The 27,258-nt window shown below is 45.7% G+C and overlaps 1 protein-coding gene across 3 annotated transcripts in view; it reads left to right on the forward strand.

Annotated features, from left to right (window-relative positions):
• LOC147610546 (single myb histone 1-like) overlaps positions 1 to 26,025 on the forward strand; it is a 61,887-nt gene extending 35,862 nt beyond the window's left edge. For 2 of the 3 annotated variants that reach the window (XM_086786164.1, XM_086786165.1), the window contains exons 4-7: positions 20,925 to 21,009; positions 21,105 to 21,188; positions 25,055 to 25,460; positions 25,607 to 26,025. In XM_086786164.1, coding sequence (XP_086642290.1) covers positions 20,925 to 21,009; positions 21,105 to 21,188; positions 25,055 to 25,460; positions 25,607 to 25,653 — 622 coding nt within the window. In that variant the 3' untranslated portion in view covers positions 25,654 to 26,025. The remainder of the gene's footprint in view (positions 1 to 20,924; positions 21,010 to 21,104; positions 21,189 to 25,054; positions 25,461 to 25,606) is intronic. The other variant, XM_086786166.1, reaches the window with a different exon arrangement.
• Positions 26,026 to 27,258: the final 1,233 nt, after the last annotated feature.

Consider the following 27,258-nt stretch of genomic DNA (forward strand, 5'->3'; position numbering starts at 1 on the left):
GTGCTTACAATCCTGAGGGCAATGGGAAAAGTGAGCGAGGACATCCTCCAATCATTAAAGCTTTGGCTAAGGCATGCAGAGAAAGGATGAGAGTGTGGCCAAAGCTGCTACCATATGCCTTGTGGGCCGACCGTACAACTCATAGCTCAGTGACAGGATACATGCCTGCTGAATTAATGTATGGTCAGAAGCCAGTGATGCCAGTTGAAGAAGTAATTCTAACTTGGAATGTATTGCCCTGGGTGGAAGGATTGAGCAGAGATGACCTCCTTGCATTGAGAATAAGACAGTTGGAGAGGAGGCCTGAAGATGTAGAGCTTGCTAAAGCTCGCCTGAAAGATGCAAGGTTGAGAAATAAAGAAAGATTTGATAGTAGACACAGACTCCGGCCAAAACCTATTGAAGAAGGTGATTGGGTTCTAATGTATGATAGTAGCCTTGACAACCAATTCACTGTTCAAAGAAAATTTGCAAAAAGATGGTTTGGCCCTTACATTGTCAGGCATGTGCATGGAAATGCCACATATACTCTGTGTGAGCTTGATGGAACAGAAGTAAAGAATCTTGTGGCTGGCAAAAGAATCAAGATATTTAAAAGAAGGCATGATGGTGATCCTTTTGATTCACAAGAGATTCAGGATGAGAGGCTTGACAGTGGAAGTATGGATATGATTGAAGAGGAAGAGGATGATCTTCCTGGAACTGCAGAAGATGAAGACGACATCCAGTTATATGTGGACCTTGATGAAGATTTGGCACATACCAGAGGATGTGCAGGTTTAGAGGGGGTGGATGTCGTGCCATGGCACGTCTATGATATGAAACCGTGCATGTGAGGCCGTCAAATACACATCCAGATGCATGAGGTTATGTGCCATGATGAATCATTATATGATGTCTGAGTATATATGTTCATATTGTAGATAAAGTTCAATAAGATGAGCTGAGGCTGAGCCAGGTTTTGAAGCCCTTGACAGTGTGGTGTGAATTGTGGAGGATTTTTTTTATGCTTATGGAGAATTTTGGAGCCAGCAGATATCTTGTGCCTTGATAAGACTGGATTTTGCTTGTGACATTAGCACTGAAACAGAGAACTTAATGGTGCATATTGGTCGGGATCTTGATTGTATGCTTTAAATGGCAAAATCATATGCACAATAAGGATGTTAAATGGAGCTAAGGCGTGAGAAAAACCTTTATGGTGTAAAGGTAAAAAGGAGTTGATTATATATATATATATATATGGTCAACACTCCATAACAATGGAAAAAGGGGAATTAAAAAGGCATTGAGGATTTTAACCTTAATGCTAAGGTTATGTTTTATAACCTTAGTGCTAAGGTTAACAAAATATTGGAGAATTTCTAGAAATCGGGCAGTTTTCTTTCTATGGCATGTATAGCTGGCCGCCGAGATCGCCGCGGGGAAAGGAAGAAAACGACCGGAAAGAGACGTCCATTGCAGAGTGAGGAGAAAAGATATGCAGCGTCTGATAACAGTGTCGAAAAGACCAGGCTTTTTTATTTCAAAAATATATAGACTGTATGTGCTTTGTAGGTGCTAGAATTAGAGAGTAATTCTAGCACAACATAATGATGTATTTATGGGAAAAACTATTTTCTAAACCAACACTGAGCGATGCTTCTCCAGCTGTTTCACCCTCGCATAATTGATATGAAGCATACGGTTGGTGGAGTTCCACGCATGCAACTCGACAGCTAAGTGTTTTTTATATATATATATATATATATATATTCTCTTAAATGTTACTCTCATTCTATACGAATTGAGAGAATCGTTTAACCCATATATATATATCAAAAGAAGTTTGGAATTGAATAGAAGGATTTTTGGGGAAGAAGCTAAGGAATTTGGAGCTCGGTGATTGGTGAAAAATGCATTGAAGCTGAGGAAAATTTGCCTTACTTTCTTCTCATATGGATTTTGAAAATTATGAGTATGTCAAAGCTATGCCAAATGCTATATTTTGCTTGTGAGATGTTAGGACATTAAGGCAGGTTTTCAGGTGATAAAGTACATCTCGAAATAACAGTTTTGAGGGCACTGGATGTAATGGATATAGCTGGACACATGTATATTGGAATAATTGGAAATCTTTGTTATGCCCACATGTGAATGGTTCAAAGGATTTCATGCAAATCTGTGCATTCACCTGGAGGAACTCAAGGATGTATTGAGGGAAGAGGACACATGTATTTGTCAATGGAAATAATGGTGTTCAATACTCCTTGGGAAATCTTGTACGTGAAATTCCTTGTTGGATTTGACATTCACTCTCACAGCTAGAAGTTTTGTACTTTCCTGGCTACTCCGCACACTTCACGACAACGTCCTTCTACACCTCCAGCAGCACCCAACTACATCTCCCTCTTCTTTCAGATGGAACAACAAAGGAGAGAGGACGAGGCCCAAAGGAGAAGAGAAAAAGAAGAAAGACGGGACTATGAGGAAGCCCAACGCAGGATCGACGAAGACCGACGTCGGGCTGAACTCGCCGCTCGGGAACACCAACGTGAGCTTGATCGAGAACGTATGTTACTCGAACACCAACGGGAAAAGGAGGCCATACACTTGAGGTATCAGCAGCTCTCCTCAGTCTCCCCAGTCATAGGTGTCACCAGCCAGCAGCCCGCAGCAGCATCAACCACCATCATTCGCAGTTAACCAAATTTCAGCAAGTATGATGGTAAGTGTGATCATTCTTCAGTTAATCAATTTATTCATCAGTTTAATGCTCATTTTCCTTTAGCTAGGATCACAGACCCACAAGACAAAGTCCACTTAGCGGCTCCCCATCTCACTGGTGAGGCAGTCACTTGGTGGCAGCATTGGTCTAGTATTCATACAGTCCAGGCCTCAGGTGTCACAGCCTTTAACTGGGACATCTTTGTCCATGTCCTGAAGACCAGATTTCTCCCGCCCCAGTACATGACCGGTCTGAAAGACGAGTTCTATGGACTCAGACAGAACGGATCCCCAGTGCTTCAGTTTTCCGGTAAGGTTATTACTTTAGCACAGCAGTTAGGGTTATCTGAGCAGGCCAAGATGGAGCAATTCATTCGTGGATTGGACTCCAACATTCGGTTCACAGTTCGTAACTTTGAACCAAGTACATATGACCGGGCTCTGACTCTCGCTCAGAATGAAGAAATGAAACTTAACGGGGGCAAGCCCAAGCAGGCATCTCAGTCCAGTACCAAACCCCAGCAGCAGCAATCAGCTGCACAGACAGGGAAAGGTAACGCATCTTCTAAAGATGCTAAGAAGGACAGCAGTAATAGCTCCAGTTCAGGGGGTAAGAAGGATAAAGAACCTAAGAAAACCCCTGATGAAAAGGCTAAAGCAGGCATTACTGGAGGTTATCTTCCTCCAGAGGAGCAAAAGAAGTACCAGTCAGAAAATAGATGTTTTTTCTGTCATATTATAGGGCATGGTAAGAAGGATTGCCACAAATGGCAAGCGGCACAAGCTGCCAAAGCTCCTTCTGCCACAGTTGCCACAGCTTTCCCAACTCCTCCAGCCCCGCCTACTACCTCAAATGCAGTTCAACTTGTACCTTCCATGCATCCTATGCCATCCGTGGTATTTGATGCTAAGCAGGAGGGTGAGAGCGATGCTGCTCAGAAGAGCCTCATCCGAGCTTATGGCTCTGCCCAGGGCCGACAGTTTGTAGTCCTTTTCGATATGGGCAGTTCTGAAGATGCCATCTCTCCCCAGTTGGCTAATAAATTGAACTGCACTTTAGTCCCATATCATCTGGATGTGGACGGGTTTACACCTGGTCTTCGCACCCACATTTCCCAGAAGGCACAGCAGTTTGCCTTTGAAGTTCAGAAGGCCTCATTTCAACGAGATTTCATCGTCTCCCCTCTGTTAGGGTGTGACATGATCTTAGGAATTCAGTGGTTCCGTTAGTATGAGCCTATTCCCAATTGGGGGCAGGACACTTTTACTATTTGTAAAGGTTTTCCTGAGCCTGTCTCATGATTCGGGGGGATAGAAGCATTCTTGGCATCCCATTGATTTCACATCTCCAGGCCCGACGAGCTATCCGCAAGGGAGCAGAAGGAGCACTCCTTTATGTTCGTGCTCAAACAGCCCCTCCCTCATTCGTAGCATCCATTACATCTTCAGTCCCTCAGTTAGCAGACCTCCTATCCAGACACCAGGACATTATGCTTAGGGACGATCTCCCGCCCAGTCTCCCACCCTCTCGCCTTGAGGACCATCACATTGATTTGGTCCCTGGATCAGATCCTCCTAGCAGGTTTCCCTATCATCTTTCCAAGACTTTAGAGGGCGAGTTGGAAAAGCAGTTATCAGAGCTTCTCCGAGCCGGATTCATTCGGCCTTCTTCCTCCCCATTTGCTGCACCTATCCTATTTGTCCAAAAGAAGGACAAGTCTGCACGCCTTTGTGTAGACTACAGGGCATTAAACAAACTCACTACTATCAAGAATAAGTTTCCTATGCCCAGGATAGAGTACATTTTGGAGCGTTTAGACGGTGCTAAGTTTTTCACTAAGATCGACCTCAAGAGTGGTTACCATCAGGTCTGCATTTTTGAAGCTGACATTCCAAAAACAGCTTTTCGGACAGAGCGTGGTCACTACGAGTTCGTAGTCATGCCTTTTGGGCTTACAAATGCACCCGCAACGTTCAATAAGATGATGTCTAGGATTTTCGCAGTCCACATTGGGAAGTGTGTTTTCATATTCCTTGATGACATACTAGTCTTCTCAGCCACTGCGGAGCAGCATGAGAAAGATGTGGAGAAAGTCTTGCAACTTTTGCGAGATAATCAGCTCTACATAAATGCCAAAAAGTCTATCTTTGGTGTTAAGGAAGTTCAGTATTTGGGCTACATCATCGGTTCCGATGGGATTAGACTGGACCCATCAAAGGTTCAGGAGATCTTAGATTGGGATATTCCTAAGACCGCCCAAGAAATCCGTTCATTTGTAGGTCTTTGTCAAGCCTATAGCACACATGTCCATCAGTTTTCCAACCTTGCAGCACCTCTTACCGACTTGCTCAAGGGGGTGAAGACTCGCAAGCAGAAAGTCTCAGTTATAGGTAAGGCACTTGATGCATTCTGTGCACTCCAGAAAGCTGCCTCAGAAGCACCTGTATTAAAGTTAGCATCATGGGACGAACCTTTCGAGGTCATCACCGATGCCAGCAATGTAGCCATAGGTGCAGTCCTCCAGCAGGACAATAGACCCGTGGCATATTACAGCAGAAAGTTGGATGTCGCCGAAAAGAATTATTCGGTATATGACAAAGAGCTTTTGGGTGTGATCACAGCGCTCAAACATTGGAAGCCTTTTCTTTATGGACAGGCTTTCACAGTGAAAACAGACCACCAAGCACTTAAGTGGCTCCAGACTATGCCAAGTGTCCAGTAGTGGAGTGATCGACAGGCCAGGTGGAGTCAAATCTTCCAACAGTTTGGAGGTATGATTGAACACATCCCTGGTAAGCATAACCCAGTAGCAGATGCTCTCAGTCAAAAGTCCAGCATCGAGGCAGTCCACAAAGCTACCATTCTCGAAATCACGGGGAAGGACTTGGATAGTATGAAAGACAAATATGTCGACTCCCCTGAGTGTGGTACTTAGTATAGTTTGGCCCTCACTTCTGAGCCTGGCCACTATTCAGTACAGAACGGTTGGTTGTTCTACAAGAACCGTCTCTGTGTTACTCGGGAAAAGCGTTCTGCTCTTCTCCACGATGCCCATGACTCCTTAGTTGGAGGACATAGGGGTATCAACAGTACCCTCGAGAAATTAGAACGGTCCTTTTATTGGCCAAAGATGAGGCGTGATGTCTATGCACATGTACAAGCTTGTAAGATTTGTCAAAAAGTCAAGGTTCCCCATACAAAGAAGGCAGGTTTACTTCAACCTTTGCCTATCCCCGACGGACCTTTCATCGACATATCTATGGACTTTGTAGGGCCTCTACCAGCATCCACTGGATCCCGTAACACTCAGTGTTTTACCATTGTGGATCGCTTTAGTAAGTTTTGCATGCTCATCCCATGCAAGCATACGGCCACAGCCGAGGACGTAGCCCGTCTGTTTCTCAAGCATTGGTATCCAATTTGTGGTTTGCCTAGCACCATAACATCAGACAGAGATTCCAAGTTTACCTCGCATTTCTGGAGGGCATTATTTGAAAACTTTGGAACTAAGTTGCAGTTGTCTAGTGCATTCCATTCCCAGACAGATGGCCAGACAGAAATTTATAATCAATTGGCCTTTGATGTCCTCAAGTCATACTGTCATGACCAGCAGTCCAAATGGGAGCACTATCTTCCGTTGGTTCAAGCTATCTTGAACGACACTCATTCATCCAGTGTCGGACGGACTCCATATGAAGCAGCCTTTGGTCGCCGTTTTTCTTCTCTTTTGACGAGAATGGTGTCTCCATCTTTAGAGGCTAATAAAACCACGGAAGCATTTTCCGAGATCATTGAGTCAGTCAAAGACCGCTTGACCAAAGCTCAGGAAGCATATAGCAGACAGGCAAATAAATCTAGACGAGATGTCCACTTCAAGGAAGGGGATTGGGTCTATTTGCGTATCATGAAGCAGAGATTGAAACAAGTGGGCAAACGTTGTCCCAAGCTTTCATTCCGTAGTTTTGGCCCTTTTCCAATAGTTAAGAAGATAAGTGATGTCTCAATGAAGTTAAAGTTGCCTGCCAGTTGGACAATGCATGATGTTTTCCATGTTTCTTGGCTAAAACCATATGTTGGTCTAGAAGTGTTTGATGTTTCAGATGAACAGCAGCCAGACGTGGTAGACGAGGTAGAAGTGATTGAGCCTGAGCAGATCCTTCTTCATCGATGGAAGCATGGTTCCAGTCGATGGATTCGTCAGTTCTATACGAAGTTCCGAGATCGAGGTACCCACGAAGCTGTATGGCTCGACGAGGAGTTCTTCCAGGAGTACCCCCAGTTATTGGCGAACTACTTGGAAGCCATGAACCTACCGCCAAGCTAATCAGGAGGGAATGTCACATGCACTCTGCACTCAGTGCATGGTGACAAGATGGCTCATCATCAGAAGTGCAATAGTTGTACAGTTTTAGAACCCAATAGGATGATAATTGTCGTACGCCGTGACCCCATTGTACATCTTCAGTCCAGGATAAGTCAGGCACGAGCTACGTAGGTCATTCCTCAGCCTTAGTGGGTCAGTCAGTCAGTTAAGTCCCTTAACCCACTTGGAGAGAATCATTCATGCATGTAGAGTCAGTAGAAGCCTTAGGGTTTGCATCAGAAAGCACTCTGCATCCTGCATAATATGCATTCATATGCCTGTGCATCATTTAGAACATCCCCAAAGCCTTAGGGAATTTACTGGGATTTATCTGGTATTTTTCCCATATTTATTAGTATTTATTTATCATTATTTGCATTATTGGGCATTTATAAATATTAACTTTATTAAATGACCAACCTCCAGTTAGTATAAATAGGCTTGCCTAGAGCCTCTTTTCTCATTCAGTCTTCATTGTGCTAAGAGCTCTCCTCTCTCTTGCTTTCAGCCCAAGACTAATCCAGCCCTAGAGCCCATAAGCTTTCTTCTCCAGCCCTTGAGAACCATAGCTTCAGCCCAGCCCTAGGCGCCTGCATTCAGCCCTGTTTCAGCCTCAGTTCAGGCCCAGATTCAGCATACCCTTCATCCTCAGTCCAACGCCAGAAATCAGCAGTTTGCAGCCTGCATATACCTGCGTTTTTGCCCAGCAATCAGCAGTTTTCTCTGCGTTTCTGCACAGCTGTACAGCAGCAGGCCCTGCAGCCCCTGTTTCTCATGCGTTTCAGTCCACAGAATCCTCAACACTCCAGCGTTTCTGTCCACAACAGATCCCAGCCCTGAAGGTTCAGTCTACAGCAGTTTCCAGCCCTGAAACAGTTGTTTGCATCAGTGTCCAGCCTTCTGTGCATCATCCACACATTCAGCAGTCATCTGGTGAAGGTAACATAGCTATGTGTTTTCAGCATTCTAACAGTGAGTAGAACAGTCCACCTTCTTCTTCTTTGAGCCTCAGGTGTGCAGCCCTTCCTCATGCCCTTGGGAAGAGTGCATAGGCTCGAGATCAAGTCATTGAGGTGTTTCTACAGCAGTGTACAGATCAGCCGCTCTCCGATCCTCCGAGATCTTGCGTTCGGCTTATCTACAGTCCAAAGTCATTCTCTCTAAAGTAATAAAGCAAATACTATCTCGTTATCGGGATAGGGGGCCCTTCAGTGGGTAATTCGGGACCCAATCTGGTGTAGAGTTCTCATATCTCTCTCTCTCATCTCTTTAAAGTTTGAAGTAATGAAATGGATTGCTAAACTCACGAAACTCAGGATACAGAAGACGGTGTGAGCATTTGTGTGACAAGATCAACCAATACAAAGACTTCCGTTGCATATCACAAACGCATGCTCAACCTAGGGAATAAGCGCTCTTTACCCTTCATCTTCTTGAGTCTAGCCTTTTCAAAGCGCAAAAGAACCCAATCACCCAATGCAAACTCTAAAGCACGTCTGTGACGGTCTGCGGCTTTCTTTTGCTTTTGCTGAGTTTTCTGGAGTGCCAACTTAACTCTCCTATAAGCTTCATCCATATTTTCCACATACTGATCAGCCTCAAAGATCTTATCCTTTGTGTGCAAAATGGGTGGTACCTTCTTCCCTCCTTCCACAATCTCAAAAGGCGCCTTGTCTGTCGAGGTATGAACAGTGTTGTTATATGCAAACTCCACCAAAGGAAGATACTTTTCCCATTGTTGCTTGTGCTGTGACACATAACACTTAAGAAGATCCAACACTGTAGAGTTAGCCTCTTCTGATTGACCATCGGTTTGTGGATGAAATGATGATGAAAACTTGAGAGTTGTACCCATGTTGTCAAACAACCCTCTCCAGAACAAACTCGTCATCCGCCGTGGATCACGGTCACTAATGATAGACGTAGGCAAGCCATGATACTTGAAGATGTTCGCCATGAACAACTTCACCATATGATCCACTTTGATCGTCTTACGCACGGGAATGAAATGAGCCTGCTTACTGAACCTGCATATGATAGTCCAAATGCCATCATTGCCCGTTTGTGTCCATGGAAGATCAAATATAAAATCCATGGCAATGCTCTCCCAAGGTCTATCTGGAATAGGTAAAGGTTGTAATAACCCTGGTGTCTTTTGACGGTCAAACTTTACCTTCTGACATACGATGCATTGCCTCACAAAGGCATCAACATCTCTTCTCAAGGTTGGCCAATAAAAGAAAGTCTCCACTGCTTTTACCGTGGCGTCAATACCTCTATGACCTGCATACGGTGGAGCATGACTTTCAATCATAACCTTGAGTCGCAATGGCCTGGTAACACACAGTCTGCCATGGATCAATAAAAATCCATCTCTAAGAGTGTAATGCTCATGCCGCTGACCCTCAGACATCTGATCATACAACCTGCCAAAGTCCTCATCATGGGCATACTGCTCTTTCATTTCATCAAGCTCATGATGATAAGCAAGTGAAACTGCAGAGACCTGTGGCTTGCGTGACAAAGCATCTGCCACTACATTCTTTTTGCCTTCCACATGCACAATCTGGAAGTGAAACATAGACAAAAAGTTTGCCCAACGCATATGCTTCTCTGAAAGCTTAGTTTGCGTGAGGAAATAACGCAAGGTCTGATGATCTGTCTGCACAGTGAAATCAGCCCCAAGCAAGTAGTGTTTCCATGTAGAAAGAGCATGAATTACAGCCAACATCTCTTTCTCATAAACCTGTAAATGCTTCTCGGCATCTTGCAATATTCTACTCTCATCAGCCTATGGTTTCTGAGTTCTGCAAACACAATGGTCAAATGCCTTCTATGCTCTTCCTGAGTTTGTGAATGCACAATCATATCATCAAAGAATGTGCCCACAAACGCTCTATGAGGCCTGAAAATCCTGTCCATCATTCACTCCCCGCATTTTTTCCCTATTTTTCCCATTTTTCTGTGGCTTGGGAGGTAGTCCATTTGCTGGCCGACTGCTGAACTGGTCCACGACTCCATGCCAGAGCTGGCCGACTGCTTATGATCTGGCCAACTGGATGTGATGCTGGTCGTGGAGTTTTCAAGGCCAGTCGGCTGCCTACAGCAGGCCGACCGCTGATGTGGGGGCATATAAATAGGCCCCCAGCCCCATACCACTCAGTGTACCATACCGGGATCTTCTTGTGTATATCAGAGCAGAGTTACACGCCTATTTCTCTCTCTCTCTTGTGCTGTATTTTTCTGCATGCATTTTGCTCTTGTGTTCCCAGATCTGGTCATCATCTCTGCTGCGTATTCTGACAGGGGGTGGGCTGGACCATGTCCTTTTTGCATCTAGCCTCACGATGTCCATCTTGATCACCCTATTCTGCTCAGAGTGACTAAGGTCCAAGAAGGGGCAGTCAAGGCTGTAATCAAATGAAGGGAGTGCATCAATCGTCATGCCATGTAATCTCAGCCAGGTACACATCTGGGCGTACCAACAGCGTGTATCGCCGTCTACTGCTAACTGCCTAGAAGAGATAAGTGCTAGGTCTGGGGAGCTCCCATATCCTGTGCAAAAATGTCACTGACTGGAACAGGGCTTCGGTATGTTATATTGAAACTTCATTGAGTGTAAAAGATGATCCTACAAAGATCGGAGCCTTTGGCTTCACACTCGAACAAGATGGAGCTAAATGGTTTTGTACCCTAGAACCAGAAAGCAAAGCAACATATGAGGACTTGAAAGAATCTTTCCTTATAGCCTATGCAAAAACTGGAGCCAAATGGAGTTCTGTTAATCAGTTTAACCCGAGGAAAGGCTTAGGCAGACATGGTTGATCTCTCTATTCTTAGAAGGTTTATAGAGCGAGAAGCTTCACGATGCCCTCTACGCTCGAAGACATAAGACTCTCAATGAATGTGCCTTAAATGCCATTGATTATGATGATAAGCTAATGGGACCTCCAAAGGAGATTGGTGGTTTTGAAACATCATTCAAAACTCCTTCTAAAAGTGGATCTCAAAAAAATGATGAAAAGAAGGAGGATATAGAGTTGGTGGGACGACTGATGAAGCAGCTCAAGGATGAGTTTAAACTAGTTCCGAAAGAGATAGGCAATCCCCATCTCTATCCGCGTAGGGATATGTTTTAGTGTGTATACTGTAAAGCAAATCATATGACTACGGAATGCTTGCATCTCAAACCAAGACCTAACCTATGGTGTGGATATTGTGCTCGCATGGGTAACCATGACACCAACAGGTGTTTCCGACTCAATCCCACTTTAAGGATGAATCATATAGTTGGAGCTCCTGCTTTACTAGCTCCACAAAGACCATTGGCATTACCTGCACCACAAGTGCACTCCCAGAGTCCATTGCAGGCAAGGGGAGGTACAAACATGTACTCCACTAATTCACCTCTAAAAGTGAATTGATGGTCAGATCCAGTCACCCAGGCCTGTTCGGTATTGAAGACCATAATCTTAGTCTTCCCAAGGTTCACTGAGGTCCCTATCTGCACAAAATGACTGCTAAGCATCCAAATGCTATTGCAAACCCTCAGGGGAGTCTGCAATAAGTACAATGTCATCGGCATATAGCAGTATGGGTATCCAAACCCCTGCCAGACTGGCCCCTTACCCCCCCATCCTGTCAATGTATTTGGATATCTCATCAATGTAAAAGTCCAAAAAGGGTGGGTGATAGTGGGCATCTCTGCTTCACCCCAATGGTGCTGTCACTGTATCCGACATGCCTCCGGGAGTCCGTACTTTGCCTATCACCGCCTCATATAATGCATAAATGCCCCACTGCATCACCTCGGGAACACCAATGTCATGCAATCTCCTCGTGAGTCTGGCACGTGGCACTGTGTCAAAGGCTTTGCGGAAATCCACAAAGCAGCAATATATCCTCTTCCCCTGTGCTCGTCCCTCCTCAATGAGAGCCCTGAGGGTAAATATGTGATCCAAAGTCGTGAAACCTCGTCTAAAACCTGCCTGCCCAGGTGCTTTGAGTCCATTCTACTCAGCTCTCGATCCAAAATAGATCCGAATATCTTGGCCAAGCAATGGCCAATCATGATGGTCCTGTAGTTCCCTGGTATCATGGGGTCACCACTCTTAAATAGAGGTACAATAGTATGTGCCGACCAACTGTCTGGGAAACCTTCGCAAATGGCCCTGTTAAACATGTGTACTAGCAGTGGTGCCAATACATCTCGGGCATGTGAAAAATGTTCTGCCACCAGACCATCCTGGTCTTGGGCTCTTCCATTATGTAGTCTGTCAATACTAAATAGCATCCAAAACCATCCGAATGGTGACAAAAGTAATATGATCCGGGCGAGTCGCTGGATGAGGGATGGGGGGCTACCCTGGTACTTCATATAAAGTTCTTGCATATTCATGCGATGCCTCAGGTGCTGTGATAGGTGTGGGTGGCTGTCGCTCATGGAACATCTTCCACACCCTCTTGCTGTCCTGCCCCAAAAATAGTTGGTATATCTCCATATCTCAAGCTTGGCCAGGTAATCCCGCTTCTTCCGCACAAGGCGTTTGAAGAGCGTTCTAGCATGTCTGTGTGTGGATGCCGTTGCAAGTGGTCACGAGTCTCGCAGCATTCATCATCGTACCAACCATTCTGTGGGGCCGTATGGCGAGGAGGGGTAGAAAGTGGGGGGGTATACGGGAAAGCATATGCTGCTGAACCATGTAATACATCTGCCAACTCTTTCGTAAGCTCATCAAGTGGACTGCTCGGGTCAAGAGCGAACAGACCATCATATACTGCACTGCCATATACCCTAGAGGTCTCCCGAGTAAAGTGATATCTTGGGTATCTGGTATGACTAGTCAAATATGCATGGTCTGCTGCTATCCCAATGGGTCTGCCTGAAATGGAGAGATCCTGTATATCATGTATCAAGGTAGGTGAGCCCATCAGGTAATCCACTGTACTAGCTCCTCCCTTTTTGTTCCAGCATGTGAGAGCATGTGAACCTGGCCAACGGGATAGGCCATTATAGTTAACTAGCCCATGTGCACTCCCCAAAGCTAGGAAGTGTCTCCCATATTCTGTTACCTCTCCTGTGTCTTGGGCAGATCTCTGCATCCCTATCTCATCCGTTGCTAGCTTGCGGTACATGGGCTCATCCGTAGCATAGAGAGCTGATTGTTCCCGGCCTATACGTGCATTAAAGTCCCCCGTTAGTAGTACATCTCCCAAGCTCGCAAATCTCATGATGTCCTCGTACAGCGGTATATATGGTGATTCTCCTGGCATAGCGATCTGGAATGTGCCGGTGGGAAGTAGCATACTGCAATGTAAATGTCCCGAGGTCTATTTGTGCTCACTTTGATCCACATGTAGCGTGCGTCTGCACCTCTATGCATCACATGTACTGCCTCCCGTAAATCCTCCCTTAACAATACTGCTACCCCCCCACTTCCTCTAGTCCACCCTGCTATGCGTGGTTGGGGTCAACATATTGATTCCCATCTATACCCAAGAACCTCCGGTAATTTACTCCCTGCACATTGGTGTGTCTCTGTATACATGGCAATATCCTGGCCTTTGAAAGTGTCCTCGAAGCACCCTGCATCTACCCGTAGGGCTCCATTGCAGTTCCACACCGATAACTTCAAGGTCCCATAGGCCGTGCCCCGTCAGGATGACCGGCGCTCCTGGATGAATACTTGCCCATCTCTATATACAGCACACTTCCCCTCCTTACGTGCTTCGAACAGTCGAGGCATGTTTTCCTTCCGGTGTGCTACTTGGACCGGCATAAGATCCTCATCTAGATAAATTTTCTCTCCCTTAAGCGCGGCCCTCTTGGCGAGAAAAGCCTTCTTCTTATCCATATCTGCAAATTTCAATATCAATGCTCGTGCTCTGGTGGCATCCTTTCCCACTCTCCAAGCCTCTGCTATATGAATCTCTGTGGCTCCTATCTTTGTACTCAGTGTCTTAGCATCTTCTTGAGGAGTACCTTTCTCCCCCCACCCTGTAACCCATACATGTAGGGCTCTGGCTCGCCGTTTAGCCTCTTCTTCGAGGGTTGCATTCATCACCTCCACTTTATTGTCAGGCATTCCCTTGTGCTTTTTTACCACATCAATCCACTTAGCATTTTCTTCCACCTCTGCCTTGGTGCATTGTGCAACCTTGGCGAAGGTTTTTATCTCCTTCTCTACTTGAATTTTTAGTTCTTTTATTTCCTCCTGCATTTGAGGTGCTGCAGCCATGCCTTGTCCCTTATTTTGATGGTCTAACTTTTCCTTGCATGCATTCAGCTCTGCCCTTAATTCCAAGATCATACTTTCTTTCTCTGCAATCATTGAATGCATTTCCTCTTGCAATTCTTTTCTGATTTCAGCCTGCATGAAAGTTTGTGCAACCTGTAGTTCCGCCCGTACTTGGGCTTGCATCTCGTCCTTCATCTTTGCATACATGTCTGCATACCTTTCAGCCAAACTGGCGTGTGTTTCTTGCTGCATTTCTTGCTTAACTTTCTCACGCAAGTGGCGTATCTCTATCCTGACCAATCTATGTATCTCATCATACATTGCTTCATCGATTCTCTTGGATGTCTTCCCTAGTCGTTTTGACCCCGGGGATAGTGTCCATTCCCTACCTTTTCTCACATAAAACTTCTTAACAGAAGGGGACTTTACCGGTGTATGAAATGCAGCATTGGTGGCTCCTCCGAGTTCGGCGACAATCTCCTCTTCGTCCATGTTGTTCAGCGAGCTGTCCATGTTGGAATGAAGGGGTCCCCCTTCTAGTATTGATTTTGGTCCTCAGTTGGTGGCCCCCATAAGTGGCCAGCTGCAAGTGGGGAGGCAAGTACATGCAACAAGAGGAGGCACAAGTTGGACAGCGAAGACAGAGAAGGGAAAGAGGGGGCAGCGAATAGAGAGGAGGCGGCGCAGGTTCGAAGTGAAGGGAAGAGGGAGGGCAGGTTCGAAGTGAAGGCAGCGAAGAGAGAGGCGGCAGCGCAGGCTCGAAGCGCAAGTTCAAGGGGGCGCAGGTTCGAAGGGGGCGCAGCAAAGAGAGAGGAGGCGGCGTAGGTTCGAAGCAAAGGGACGAGGGAGTGCAGGGAAGAGAGAGAGAGATAGAAAGAAGAAAGAAAGAAAGAAAGCTGTATTAACGTCTACTAGAGGCCGAACTCGACCTATGAGACAAATCAATGTACAACTGTCAATGTCCTCTAGATGTCTAGAAAAAAAGGACAAAATAAACATGAAATAAACTATGAAAGTACGGAGCTAGTGGGGGGGGGGGGGGGTGATGGATGGAGCACTACTGCTAAAGGCTCAGTATGCAACCTATATGCGTAGGGTATACAAGAATGCAATGCAGATCTGTCTAGCTCCAACTAGTACCATAATGGGGGTGTAATATGCGATACATAGGCGATGGCGAGGCAAAAATCCCTTGGAGCATGATCTCCGGGTGTGAGTGTAAGTGAGCTAGCCGCTCCTGGATATGGTGCTGATGTCGAGCCCGTATCTCTGTAATCTCCCTCTGATGTAGTCTGGGAGTCTGATAGTCTGGTGCTCTCGGTCTCTGTCTGGCTCAGAGGTCCGCAACGCGCTGAAGTGTGACACCCTCCTGTGTCAGGGTAGGCACTGGGATAGATCTCTGGAAGAAATCAGTGAGCTGGAGCTGTCGCCCACCTCTCCCTGTGGTATGAGTCCGTAGTAGTGCCTCTCGTGGCGCCATGTCTCTAGCAGCAAGAACTGGCCAAATCTGCGCTGGTCTGCGGATTCCATGATCTGGCGGAGTGAGGGATGTGCACTAAAGATGGTGGTGTATCTCTCTCTTATGTCACTATATGCTCTGCATCTGCATACATAATGCTCCTCACTCAACCTCCTCTTGCATAGTCTGCATATCCTCTTTGCTCCTGTGGGGATCGGTGTTGCCCTACTTGCCTCAATCTCAAGCTGGTGTGATGACACTCTGAGCTGGCCAATCGCCACTCGGGCACTGTGAGGCATGAACACATCCATATATCCGGGTCACTGAATAAATCCATCCTCTGAGATGCTCATAAAACAATCTCTGTAGTATAGCATCTTCGTAGGCAGGGGCTGGTGGGGTGTGATCCATGTCCGCCTTATATAGCGCTGCAATAAGTCTTGTCACGTAACTCTGTTCCTCTCAGTGTGTGAGAGCTGCATATGTGGAGCATTAAGATCATACTGAAGAGGTGGTAAGTGATCTATGTCCCACCCACACTGGGTCAATAGTTGTATCATCTGTGCATACCATGATCCTGTGTCACCAACCTCAGCTAACTGTCTGGATGCCTCAAGCTCTACGTGACAATCTGTCCGGAGCCATGGCTCGCACTTGATGAATAAAGCAGACCACCTGGAAGAGAGCCTCTACTAGCATGGGTGGTGCAGCCAACTCTGCTATGACAATGTCATGTGGTACAGATGGTTTGCTGCTGTGAATCATCCGTGAGAGCATCAGAACCTGGGGTCTCTCGATCTGTGTCCAAGAGTCCAGGTGCCCATACTACCACTGCGTACATCAATGCGGGTGTGACCAAATTGTCGAATAGCCACCTTTTGTGCGGGGCTCTTGAAAGTGTGCCTAGTGGCACTGTCGCTCAAGCATGGCCAGGGCAGCATATCCTCGTGTCAATCTGTCTCTGGCTGCTCGTGCCATAGAGAAGCGCCCTGCTGTACTAACAAATGTAATCCCCAGGTATACATATGAGTCACCTCAACCTGGCCTCCTGCAAGAGTGAAGATCGCCTGTCGTCGGATCTGCCCCAACGTATGGAATATCATAAGCTTGGTTTTCCCAAGGTTCATTGTCAGCCCTCTCTGTGTACAAAAATCATCTAAAGCCTGTAGATGTAGCTGTAGTCCCTCCTGTGACTCAGACACTAGAATGATGTCATCAGCATATAGCATAATGTGGACGGGTGTACCTAAGATGTCGATCCTGCAGCCTCCTCCGCGTAGAATGAAATCACCCACCTCATCGATGTAGAGCCCAAAGAGAGTAGCGGAGAGGGGGCATCCTTGCTTCACACCAATGGTGCTAGCAATGGTCTTAGATAAGCCTCCTGGGCATCGTACCCGTCCCAGTACCTGCTCATATAATGCATAGATGCCCCTTGTCATCTCTGTGGGTATCCCCAATGACTGAAGTCGCTGGAAGAGTTGCTCTTGTGGCACTGTATCAAAGGCTTTGCGGAAATCCACAAAGCAGCAGTAAAGCCTCCTCTTCCGCGCCTTCGCTTGATCAATCAGGCAACGCAGAGTGAAGATGTGGTCGATAGTAGAGAAGGCCCGTCTAAAGCCTGCCTGGCCAGGAGCGCGTAGCCCCTCACTCTCCGCATATGTACTCAGCTCTGCCTCCAGCACTGCTCCATATAGTTTGGCCAGTGTGTGGCCAATCATGAGCGTCCTATAGTTGCCGGGATCTGTCATGTCCCCAGCTTTGTGGATAGGCGCTATAGTGTGCACGGTCCACTCAGCTGAGAGACCCTCTGCTTGTGCCCTGTTAAACAAGCGAGCAATATGAATACAATCCCAAGCAAGAGGCCTAGTAGTCTCATAAGTGAAGGATACAAAAGGGAGCAAGTGTGTTCAACACACGAACCACACAACTGAACTAATGAACATATGGAATGGGAGAGGCCAGCCCACCTATATATAGGTAAGGGGCTGGCCAATTGGACATGAAGACCCAACTTGGGAAAAATGCCAGAAAATAGGGGAAAAACGGGGAAAAAATAGGGTTGCCAGCCCACAATCGACATGGGAAAAACGCCAAAAAATAGGGGGAAAACGGGGAAAAAATAGGGTGGCCAGCCCACAATCAAGGGCCGAAAGGGAACAAAGTATGGGCTAAATATGGGCAGCATACAGGGATGAAATGCTAACAGGGTGGGGTGCTAAGGTAAGTGCTCATAACGATTCTCTAACAAAACCGTATCCTCTTGTTGCCTCCGAGACTAGCGCACGTGGCGACGTGCCGCTCTACTCTAGAAGTCCGATGGTGGTTCCACCTCGGACTAACGATCTGCCACTCTCCTACATCGAGATCCTCAGAGGCCGAGACTTGGTGCTTTGAATCCTGGGGGCCGGGATCTCCCCTTCCCCCTTGATGAGGAACTGAGCTGGGAACGGGAGGGGGGACAATTGGAGGTGCGCTCTTGGGCTGACGGCGGGGGGACAAGCTCTAGCAAGGTGTTGCATCTGCTAGCAAATGAAGCATTGGTCAGGGAGGCCAATGTACTCAAGTCTCCACAAAATAGGAGCTCCACGCAGGCAAGGAACCGATATGACGTGAGGAACTATGCAGATAGGAAGAGAGGTAATCCTTGCCGTTTGAGCTAGGACCAAAGCAGCAATTGTTTTGGGGGGGGGTTGTTTCCATCACTCTCTCGATAACACCACCTATTACCGGGAGGGGAGGAAGGTATTTCTTTTTGAGACCAGGAAAGCAAACTGTCACAAGAAAAGCCTCCGACGCCAGCTAGAGGGTCCAAGCACCTTGCAAAAAAGGCTTGGGCCGTGCGTATTGCGACGGGGTTGAGCTGCATGGCTCTGTTCGATGCTGTAGGCAAATCAAACTCGACCTGGTAGTATCCACGCCCCAAAGGATGAATATCAGTGATCTTTCCAAGCTTGCCGATAAGGCTTGCTTGCAAAAGATCCCTAAGCTGTCCACGCGTCGGGTGGCTACCCACAATCTTGCAGACCAAGGTGGAGGCCTCCAGGGAGGCGACTTTCAAAACGAGGGACTGGAGGTCCGCTCCTGAGAAGGAAAGGCAAGGGACAACAGCCTCGGTCGGGGATGACGGAGCGGCTGCCAAGGTGTGAAGACCAGAAGATGTCGACACTCGCCAAAGAGAAAAACAACCCAAAAGCTGAAAACACCTGGCAAAGGAGAGGATAGGGCTTGGGCAATGAAGAGGGGGTTTTTTTTGGGTGGAGAGAGAGAAAGAGAGAGGATTGCAAGGAGGAAAATAAGATCTTTCTAGAGAAGAAAGAACATATGCCATTATTGCTCTTGGCGTGGGTGATGACCATCTACATCATATTTTTAATCTTGAATCAGCTGCTAAAGCTTGGGCTAAACTTGATGTACTTTTTGGAGCTAGTGCTGAAAATTCCAAGTGATTAGAGTTTTGATTCTTTGAAAACTCTAAACTTGATGTTCTTTTTGAAGCTAGTGCTAAAAACTCTAAGCTTTCTTTGAAGGTTACTTGCTTTGAGTTATAGGGCTTTGGTCCACTCTCCAAGATTATAGACTTCCTAGACCAAAGATGCCTTGGTATGTGTCTACTTGAGATGGGCAGACACCGGAGGATCCTCTCCAGAGACCCCAGGCCTCAGCGCCACCTCTTTCCCAACAGGCCACTATCACCCCCTTCTTCAGAGGCGGAGGGGACAAGAGCACCACTGATGCACCCACCAAAGCCATCCCGCTGAGACAGACCAAAGGAGTCACATGGGAGTGAAGCAGTACTAGTGTGCCAAGCGTCCCCCACCCCCACGGCAAACATCTGGTCTACAGATCCAGATCCAATAAATCCTATAGCAACACCAGACTACTTCCACTCAGCCATCGGACTCGGTGGACCTAGGGGCCTCTTGGCAGTTGCCCTTGATTGCCCCCATTGCCGATGTTCCACATGGACCACTACTAGGGAGAGGTGCACCCTAAGGAGCTCTGTACATTACCTCATCTATCACTTGGCTCTATCATCCAGTTGTTACCCTTGTACATTCAGTTCAGTTCATTTTTGTACCATCTAGGATGAGATATATCATGGAAACATTGTAACACTTCGGTCTCATAGGCCAATTTGGCCGTTTGGTCACCCAGGAGAATGAACCGAACATGAAAGAGAGTAGATGTCTGATTTGCCATGAAATTGAGCATTCGAATAGGGCTTGTCCTAAGCTTCAAGACTACACATACACAGATTTAATCAAGTAACAAATGAGACATGGATGGGCACATCTGTACTGTTCTTTTACCCTGTTGATACTCACCAAGAGGGGATTCCTCTGAGGGAAGTAGGATTCTGTATTATGGAGATCATCAAATGATTTGGCTGGCCCCTTCATTTTTACAACAAACAATAGAGCTTCAAGTCTTTAGAGCCATCTGCAAGGTGCAGCCATCCATTTTCTAGCCCAAGTACACAGTGAGGAATTCAGCAACAGCCATCAGTTTGTAACCCTTCCTATTCTTGATTTTATCATGAAAGGAAGGTGCACCACAAAGGGGAAAGATAATTCTTCAACCCTATTCTCATGTTTGTGCAGCACATTGCTGTCAAAATTCTGCATTTGCGAAGTCCCAACCCGTTTCTCATGTTTCTACCCAGTAGAAGATGCTGTCAACCCTGTTGAGTCGTCTGCATCCCAACTTGCTAGTCATTGGAAGGCATTGGTAGGCAAACTGGGGTTCTTCAAGGCACAAGCATAAAATGTTGATATGGTTGACTTGGGATCCCTATGCCAGATCATCATGCCATGCCCTAAGGTTAGTTACTTTCCGAGAAAAAGATATTGATGTGAAGTGGGGCCAAGTTGATGAATGTGCGAGGCTGTGGCCTCTGTGGCCTCAGGATGGGACTGGTTGAAAGCCCCCACCACAATGGCAATGGCATGACTCTGCTTTTAACACCTCAAAATAATTATCACCACCTCTTAACCTGAGGATATTATTTTCACAAGGGCAACTTCATGTGACACGGTAAAGGAGATGCTTATCACATTGGGTTTTTGTTGCTTTCACTTTGTAGTAAATAGTGAACTCAACTTATATTGTTTGCCTGATTCTTATGTTATAGTGTTGTGTTTTTCCATCATTTAGGTACACAGAACTGATTGTCAATGCAATAATTGATCTGAATGATCCAAACGGCTGCAGCACAACTGCAATTGCATCCTTTATTGAGGTCATTATTTCACGCTGGTTTTGTTCTGCATTATTAAGAGCAACGTTTATTGGGTTAGCTTAATCGGTCAATAACATGCAAAATGTGACCTTCAGGGACACCATCCAGTGCCTTCAAACTTCAGAAGACTTCTAAGCTCAAAGCTAAGGGACATGGTCAGCCAAGGCAATCTTGTAAAGGTCTGGTCCTATCTTTTGCTTTTGTAGGCTCAATCCAGTACTTCTTTGTAAGGGGTTTTATTCAAGAAGACTCAAAGAGAATCTATGCTTTTCTAAATTCATTATGGTTATGAATCTTGGAATTTTAGCTTTGGTAGGTGTAAGATTGATCTTGGAATTAGAGCTTTGGTAGGTATAGGATTGACCTTGAAAGCACTGTCATCTTTTTTGGGGTTGATATTGTTATCCATATGATAGCGTAGATTGCATAGCTGGATAGGCTATGTTGGAAATCATGGATCTAGGACTAGGCTAGCCTATGGAGGCTCAAACATAATGCTAAACATGATTATAAACAAATGACAAAAGCAATACAAAGCAACACAAGATGCACTTACTTGACCAAGAGATTGTGTACTTGAGAATGAATTGTTGTGTTACATTACATTGAAATGACCCTTTATATAGGTCCAAGTACCATATGGGCTTTGCCTTTGCATGTGGGATAACTCCTAGCCTTCACCACATTCATCCACATCCCTTTGACCTTGTCTATGATATGACATAGATCACTTTTTCTAACACCCTTCCTTGATCATGGCATATCATAATGCCCTTCCTTGCTTCTAACATTACATGAAAGAAAAAGCTTAACTCATAAGGAGTATAGCTCTACAGTACATAAAAGAAATTAGCATCGCTCATAGGGAGCATAGCTTCTACATTGCAAAAAGAAAATGACATGAAAAACATTCCTACATGAAAACATTCCTCTCCCATACCCCATCATCATCATAGCATCATCATCATCATCATATCCATGAACATTGTGCCTCATGTGCACCATCATGTGTCTCTCCAATACTCCATATCCATGAACATTGTGCCTCATGTGCACCATCATGTGTTGAGCATGGAAACCCAACTCCCATCAATCCCCCCTTGTGGGCTACATGGCCAACGTAGGAGAACTGTGAGCATACATCATATCACATGACCTACATCATCGGTGGTCAGAGGTGAACATACATCTTGAGTAAAGGAGTGCATCATCATGGCTTTAGAAAGCCCATTCATCATCAGGTACCTCTTCATCATCATAAGAGGTGGTTATATGATTACATTGTTCGGTGGTAGTAGTGTCCATACATAAACATTTGGGTAAGAGAGGGCATAAATCATTCGTCATTATGACATGTGAGCCATGACATAATAATCAACATAGACAGCATCTTGTTCATCTTCATTGACATCTTCGTCTTTGTCTTCATTCATTTTTGCATCTCTGTCTGCATCTTTATTTTTGCATAGCATTTTCTTTGTCTTGACATTGCACATAGATTGTGCGTGCATTCCCATCCTTGAGGCATCAGCATAATGCAGAGAATTTTCCAAAAAAGAGGTAAAAGAACATCCTTCCTTAAGTGCCATAGGAACAACCTCTTAAAGGTTTTTTTTTTTTTTAAACCTTAGTCTCAAAAAAAATAAAAGAGAATCTTTTATTTCAAATGCAAAAACGGCCAGCTTTTATTTCACCGGCGCTGCGCGTTGATTTCGAATCTGTCAGGAGCTCCACGCTGATTTCGGATCTGGTCAACTGCGCTTCGCTTGCTTCGCTTGCTTCTCTTCAAGCACTTCCTCTGTTTGTCCTCACTAGGAGCTGTGCAACTCAGTCGCCGTCGTCAGCAGCCACAGCAAGTCCTCAGCTCCCTCACGAACAGCAGCAGTTCTCCTCTCTCACACCTGCGGCTGCTGCCACCTTCTCTGCGCCTGCAGATTACCCCCCAGGCGTCCTCCTGGTACAAGGCAGCTGCTACACTCCCCGACGTCTCCCTGCAGAACCTCAGCAAGCCGGTCCCTTCTTCCAAGCGACCCTTTAACTCTTTTCACCTCCTCGCTGCCGTCAGCTTCTCCCGTTGTTGTCTACTTCTACTCGTAGGCGCTGATGCGCCCTCTCTCTCTCTTCGCCAAGCTGAGCTGCTATTTCCTCAACCAATGGACTGTTGCTTCTCTTGTTCTCGGTGAAGCTTTGCTTCTCTTATGCGGTGTCGTGCTGGTGCTACCTACCACTATTTCATACTTTCTATCGCTTGTTGCAAGATAGAAGTGCTACTGATATGAAAAATACTAAGCTAAGCTAAGAGAGATAAACCTAAGCTATTGGAGAGCTGAACCTACCAGATCCCTAATGGTGCAAAGACTAATGCAATAATTTTGCTATTCCTTCTTCTCAATGGCACTTCCTTTTGTGGGCACCATATTGAAGAGAAATGGCAAAACAACTAAACTAAGCTAAGCCATACCAACCAGGCTCTGATACCATGTTGGAAATCATGGATCTAGGACTAGGCTAGCCTATGGAGGCTCAAACATAATGCTAAACATGATTATAAACAAATGACAAAAGCAATACAAAGCAACACAAGATGCACTTACTTGACCAAGAGATTGTGTACTTGAGAATGAATTGTTGTGTTACATTACATTGAAATGACCCTTTATATAGGTCCAAGTACCATATGGGCTTTGCCTTTGCATGTGGGATAACTCCTAGCCTTCACCACATTCATCCACATCCCTTTGACCTTGTCTATGATATGACATAGATCACTTTTTCTAACAGGCTACACCACAGTTATTGGGCTGCTAAAACCTATGAAGTTTCACACTTGGGTGCAGTTGCACAGGGTGGACACCCCACTTCATGTTTCCGTATCTGGTCTTTACTTAAACCAGATTCGGAGCTGCTCAATGCAACTTTTCTTTGCAAGCTTTGTTGCCTGCCAACAGTGAGTGCGGAATCAATATTATTTTTGGGTAAAGCTGAATAAAATGTTGGCGTTCTAGGATAAATGGGTTCTTTTGAATTCGTCCAGGTTACGGCCAGCTGGTTTGTCTATCCATCCACCTATTTATCTCTCCCAGATATCCATCACCCACCCCATTGGGGTGCGCTACAGCAGCAAAATTGGGACCGAGTGCCTGTGTGAATGAATCTCTCTTAGTTTGTGCTGGCTAAATGATTGTGGGTTCCAGAGTACCTGGCATTCCTCTTTCGTTTGGACTGTTAAACTGTACAAGTGCATACGCTTGTGCGCAGTGGTTATTTATTTTTCAGTGCTGTCACCAAAACCCTCGCCTTGGAAACCCCAGAAGAAGTCAAGGCTAAGTCTAAAACAAGGCTTGCCATGCTTGATTGGAGACGTGCTAGTGCTATATTCTTGACTCTGACAACCTGATTCCAACCCGGTCTCTTAGGGGACCTCATCTGCAATCTGGCATTCCGCTCACGGAACCTTAGTGCTATATTCTTGACTCTGACAACCTGATTCCAACCCGGTCTCTTAGGGGACCTCATCTGCAATCTGGCATTCCGCTCACGGAACCTTAACATATCATAGGTGGCATATCTATGGCACATGCATTCAACTTGGCTGCTTCATCCAATGGACTACTGATTTGTATGTTGTGTTATGTGATCAAGATCTCATTGGATGGACAATTCCTACACCTCAGATATGTATTTCTTCCCTTGTGCATGGACATTGGAGATATCATTAATCTCTGCAATTTAAAAGGAGGATTTTGATAAAGTGGCAGTATACTGACAAAGCAACTCCTTGTGCCTCTACGTTATCAAGAAAGCTCGCCTTTTGGGATGTGTTTTGGATTTTAGCCATTTAAGCTTCCAAGTGAACAGCCTTCTATGTTTTTTTAATAAGTCCTTTTTTATATGCTAACACTTCGGGGCTTTACATATATGATGCCTATCCAGGAAAAAGGGGAGACCTCACCTGCCTGTCTTTCATCGATGGGGGATCTACCCTATCATGGAGTTCCTACACATGATTAACACAATATTTGTCTACAACCTGCTGTCTTGGCAGGTGAAGCAGAATTATAAAGTGAACACGGCTGAACCAACTTCGAAGTCTGAAGGAACACTATTACAGGTGCGCGACGAGAGGAAGGAATTGTATAAAGGAGTGTTGAAGGGCATCGATATGGAGTCTCCAACAAACAGGCCTTTGCAGGATGCCAATTCTTTGGAACTGTCAAAAAAGAAGTTGAGAGGTGGACCGTCTGCCAGATTTGATGTCGATTTTGCAAAGTTGAAATACAAGACAGCTCAAGAAGCTGCACGAGCAGCTGCTGTAGCTGTGGCTGCTGCTGAAGCAGCAGCTGCTGCAGCTGAGAAGGCTGCCAAGGAGGCGGAAGCTGCAGAAGCTGAAGCTGAAGCCGCTGAGATTGCTGCAGAAGTAGCAGCCCTAGCTGCACGACCCTCCAAAAAAGGTATGCTAAGGTGACTGGATGTGATTATGTTGTTTTCAAAGGGAAGAATGAAGTGTACAGGCATGTGTGTGCCGTCTTGTCTATGATACATGTGTCTACCTACCCATTTCTCATACTAACTGGGTTACTGATGTTGTGATAATCAGTCCGCAGGGACTCTCTTCCTGTGGAGGATGTAGCAATTGCAGTTTGAGGCTGCAATGAAAGCCCATCTTACTTGACATGTAAGGATGATCTATTCGGCGTGTTTTCATTGTTCGAAAGGGAAGGACTTGGTGGGCATGCGCTTGTGGAAGTGACAGCCAGGTAGCCGGAAAACCTTTTCTTACGCTCGCTCAGATCCATAAGACTAGAATCAAGTCAGAGTCAACGTTGGTTGGGCTCAGCAGTGGGAAATGGGCTACCATTACAAAAGCATGGCTAGGCTGAGTGGAGCAAGAGGGTGTTTCTCTCTTTTTCACACTCCAACCCCCCCCCAAAAAAAAAAAGAACCCACACCCATACTTTTTGACCTGTTTGGAGGTCTCTATATTGCTTCTTGTGATATAAATTTTCTTTTTGAAACCTCAAGTGGTTTTCTTGTGCTTCTATTTGGATGGGCGTGGTGTTCTATAGCATGTGTTACTTCATTGATGGTATATGGTTATCTTTTACCAGAGTCGTTGGGATTTTACCCAGCCAGCCAATGGTACATAATTCAGAGCTAAGAAGTTGTACAAGCCAAGAAGCATGTGGTAGATTTATCCCAGAAGGTTTGAAATCTTAGTTTTGTAATAACCACTCCAAACCAATCCAATCCTTTCATTAGTGTAACATATTCTCAGAAATGGAGAGAAGTGATAACATTTTAGAATGTGGGCTTATGTTGGTGTAATACTTTTAATGAATACTAGATGCCATTGTAGGCAAAGATGCTTGGCTTATATGGACTGGTCACTTGCTAATAGCCACTAACACCCATGTGATTTGAGGAATGCCAGGAAACTATGGCTCACCTTGTGCAAGCTCATTATGAGCCATGACCACAGCACGTAATCCCCTTTAAAAACGTAGTGTTTTCTTGTGATAGTTGGTACCTCTCTACGCTGCTGCTGTGGCAACCTGTTCCTCGAGTGTTTGTGATTTCCCAAAAGTTGTGTGTATCAGGCAACTCATGGGTTTCACATGAGTAGTTCGTTCATTCTTCTTCATGGAGTTTCCATCGTTAAAGTGATAAGAGCCATAAGACCACTACATAGGATGCACATCAGCACTTTTGCTTGGGCGAATCCATCGATTGAATTGACTACGCCATAGTGTCATTTGTAATGGGCATGGATTGGGCAGGCTGATCCAATATCCGCTTTCAAAAGTTCTCATGGCATCATGATGTACCCGATCCGCTGACTGGGGACTCGGGCATGTGTAATCTGAGCTTTCATGTGTGTGTATTCAGCCGATCTTCAATATGTTGTGCAAGGACCAGGCGATGAAAGTTCTTTGTAAGATCATGACATATCTGATCCATCAGCGGGGGATGTAAAAGTGAAACGAAGTTGCTGCTTGTCGTGACATTGATCTAGCAACTAAATGTCATAATGAGCTTCAAGAAGTCTTTGAGGAACCTAATAGTCTTTTAGAACCCTTGCACCCCATGACCCAAAAGTAGATATGCAGATCGCCATTGGCCCAGTGGAGAGTATCATCAGGGCATCTATGGGTTGAGTTAGGTATAGAGAAAAGGGCATTCCTTGCGTGAGGCATGGATGTGCAGGGTATAAATGACCAGGAAAGTGAAACACAGAACACAGAATGTAGA

This window comes from Cibotium barometz, chromosome 49 (genome assembly GCF_041138505.1).
Source record: "Cibotium barometz isolate CiBa-2024 chromosome 49, ASM4113850v1, whole genome shotgun sequence".
Classification (NCBI taxonomy): domain Eukaryota; kingdom Viridiplantae; phylum Streptophyta; class Polypodiopsida; order Cyatheales; family Cibotiaceae; genus Cibotium; species Cibotium barometz.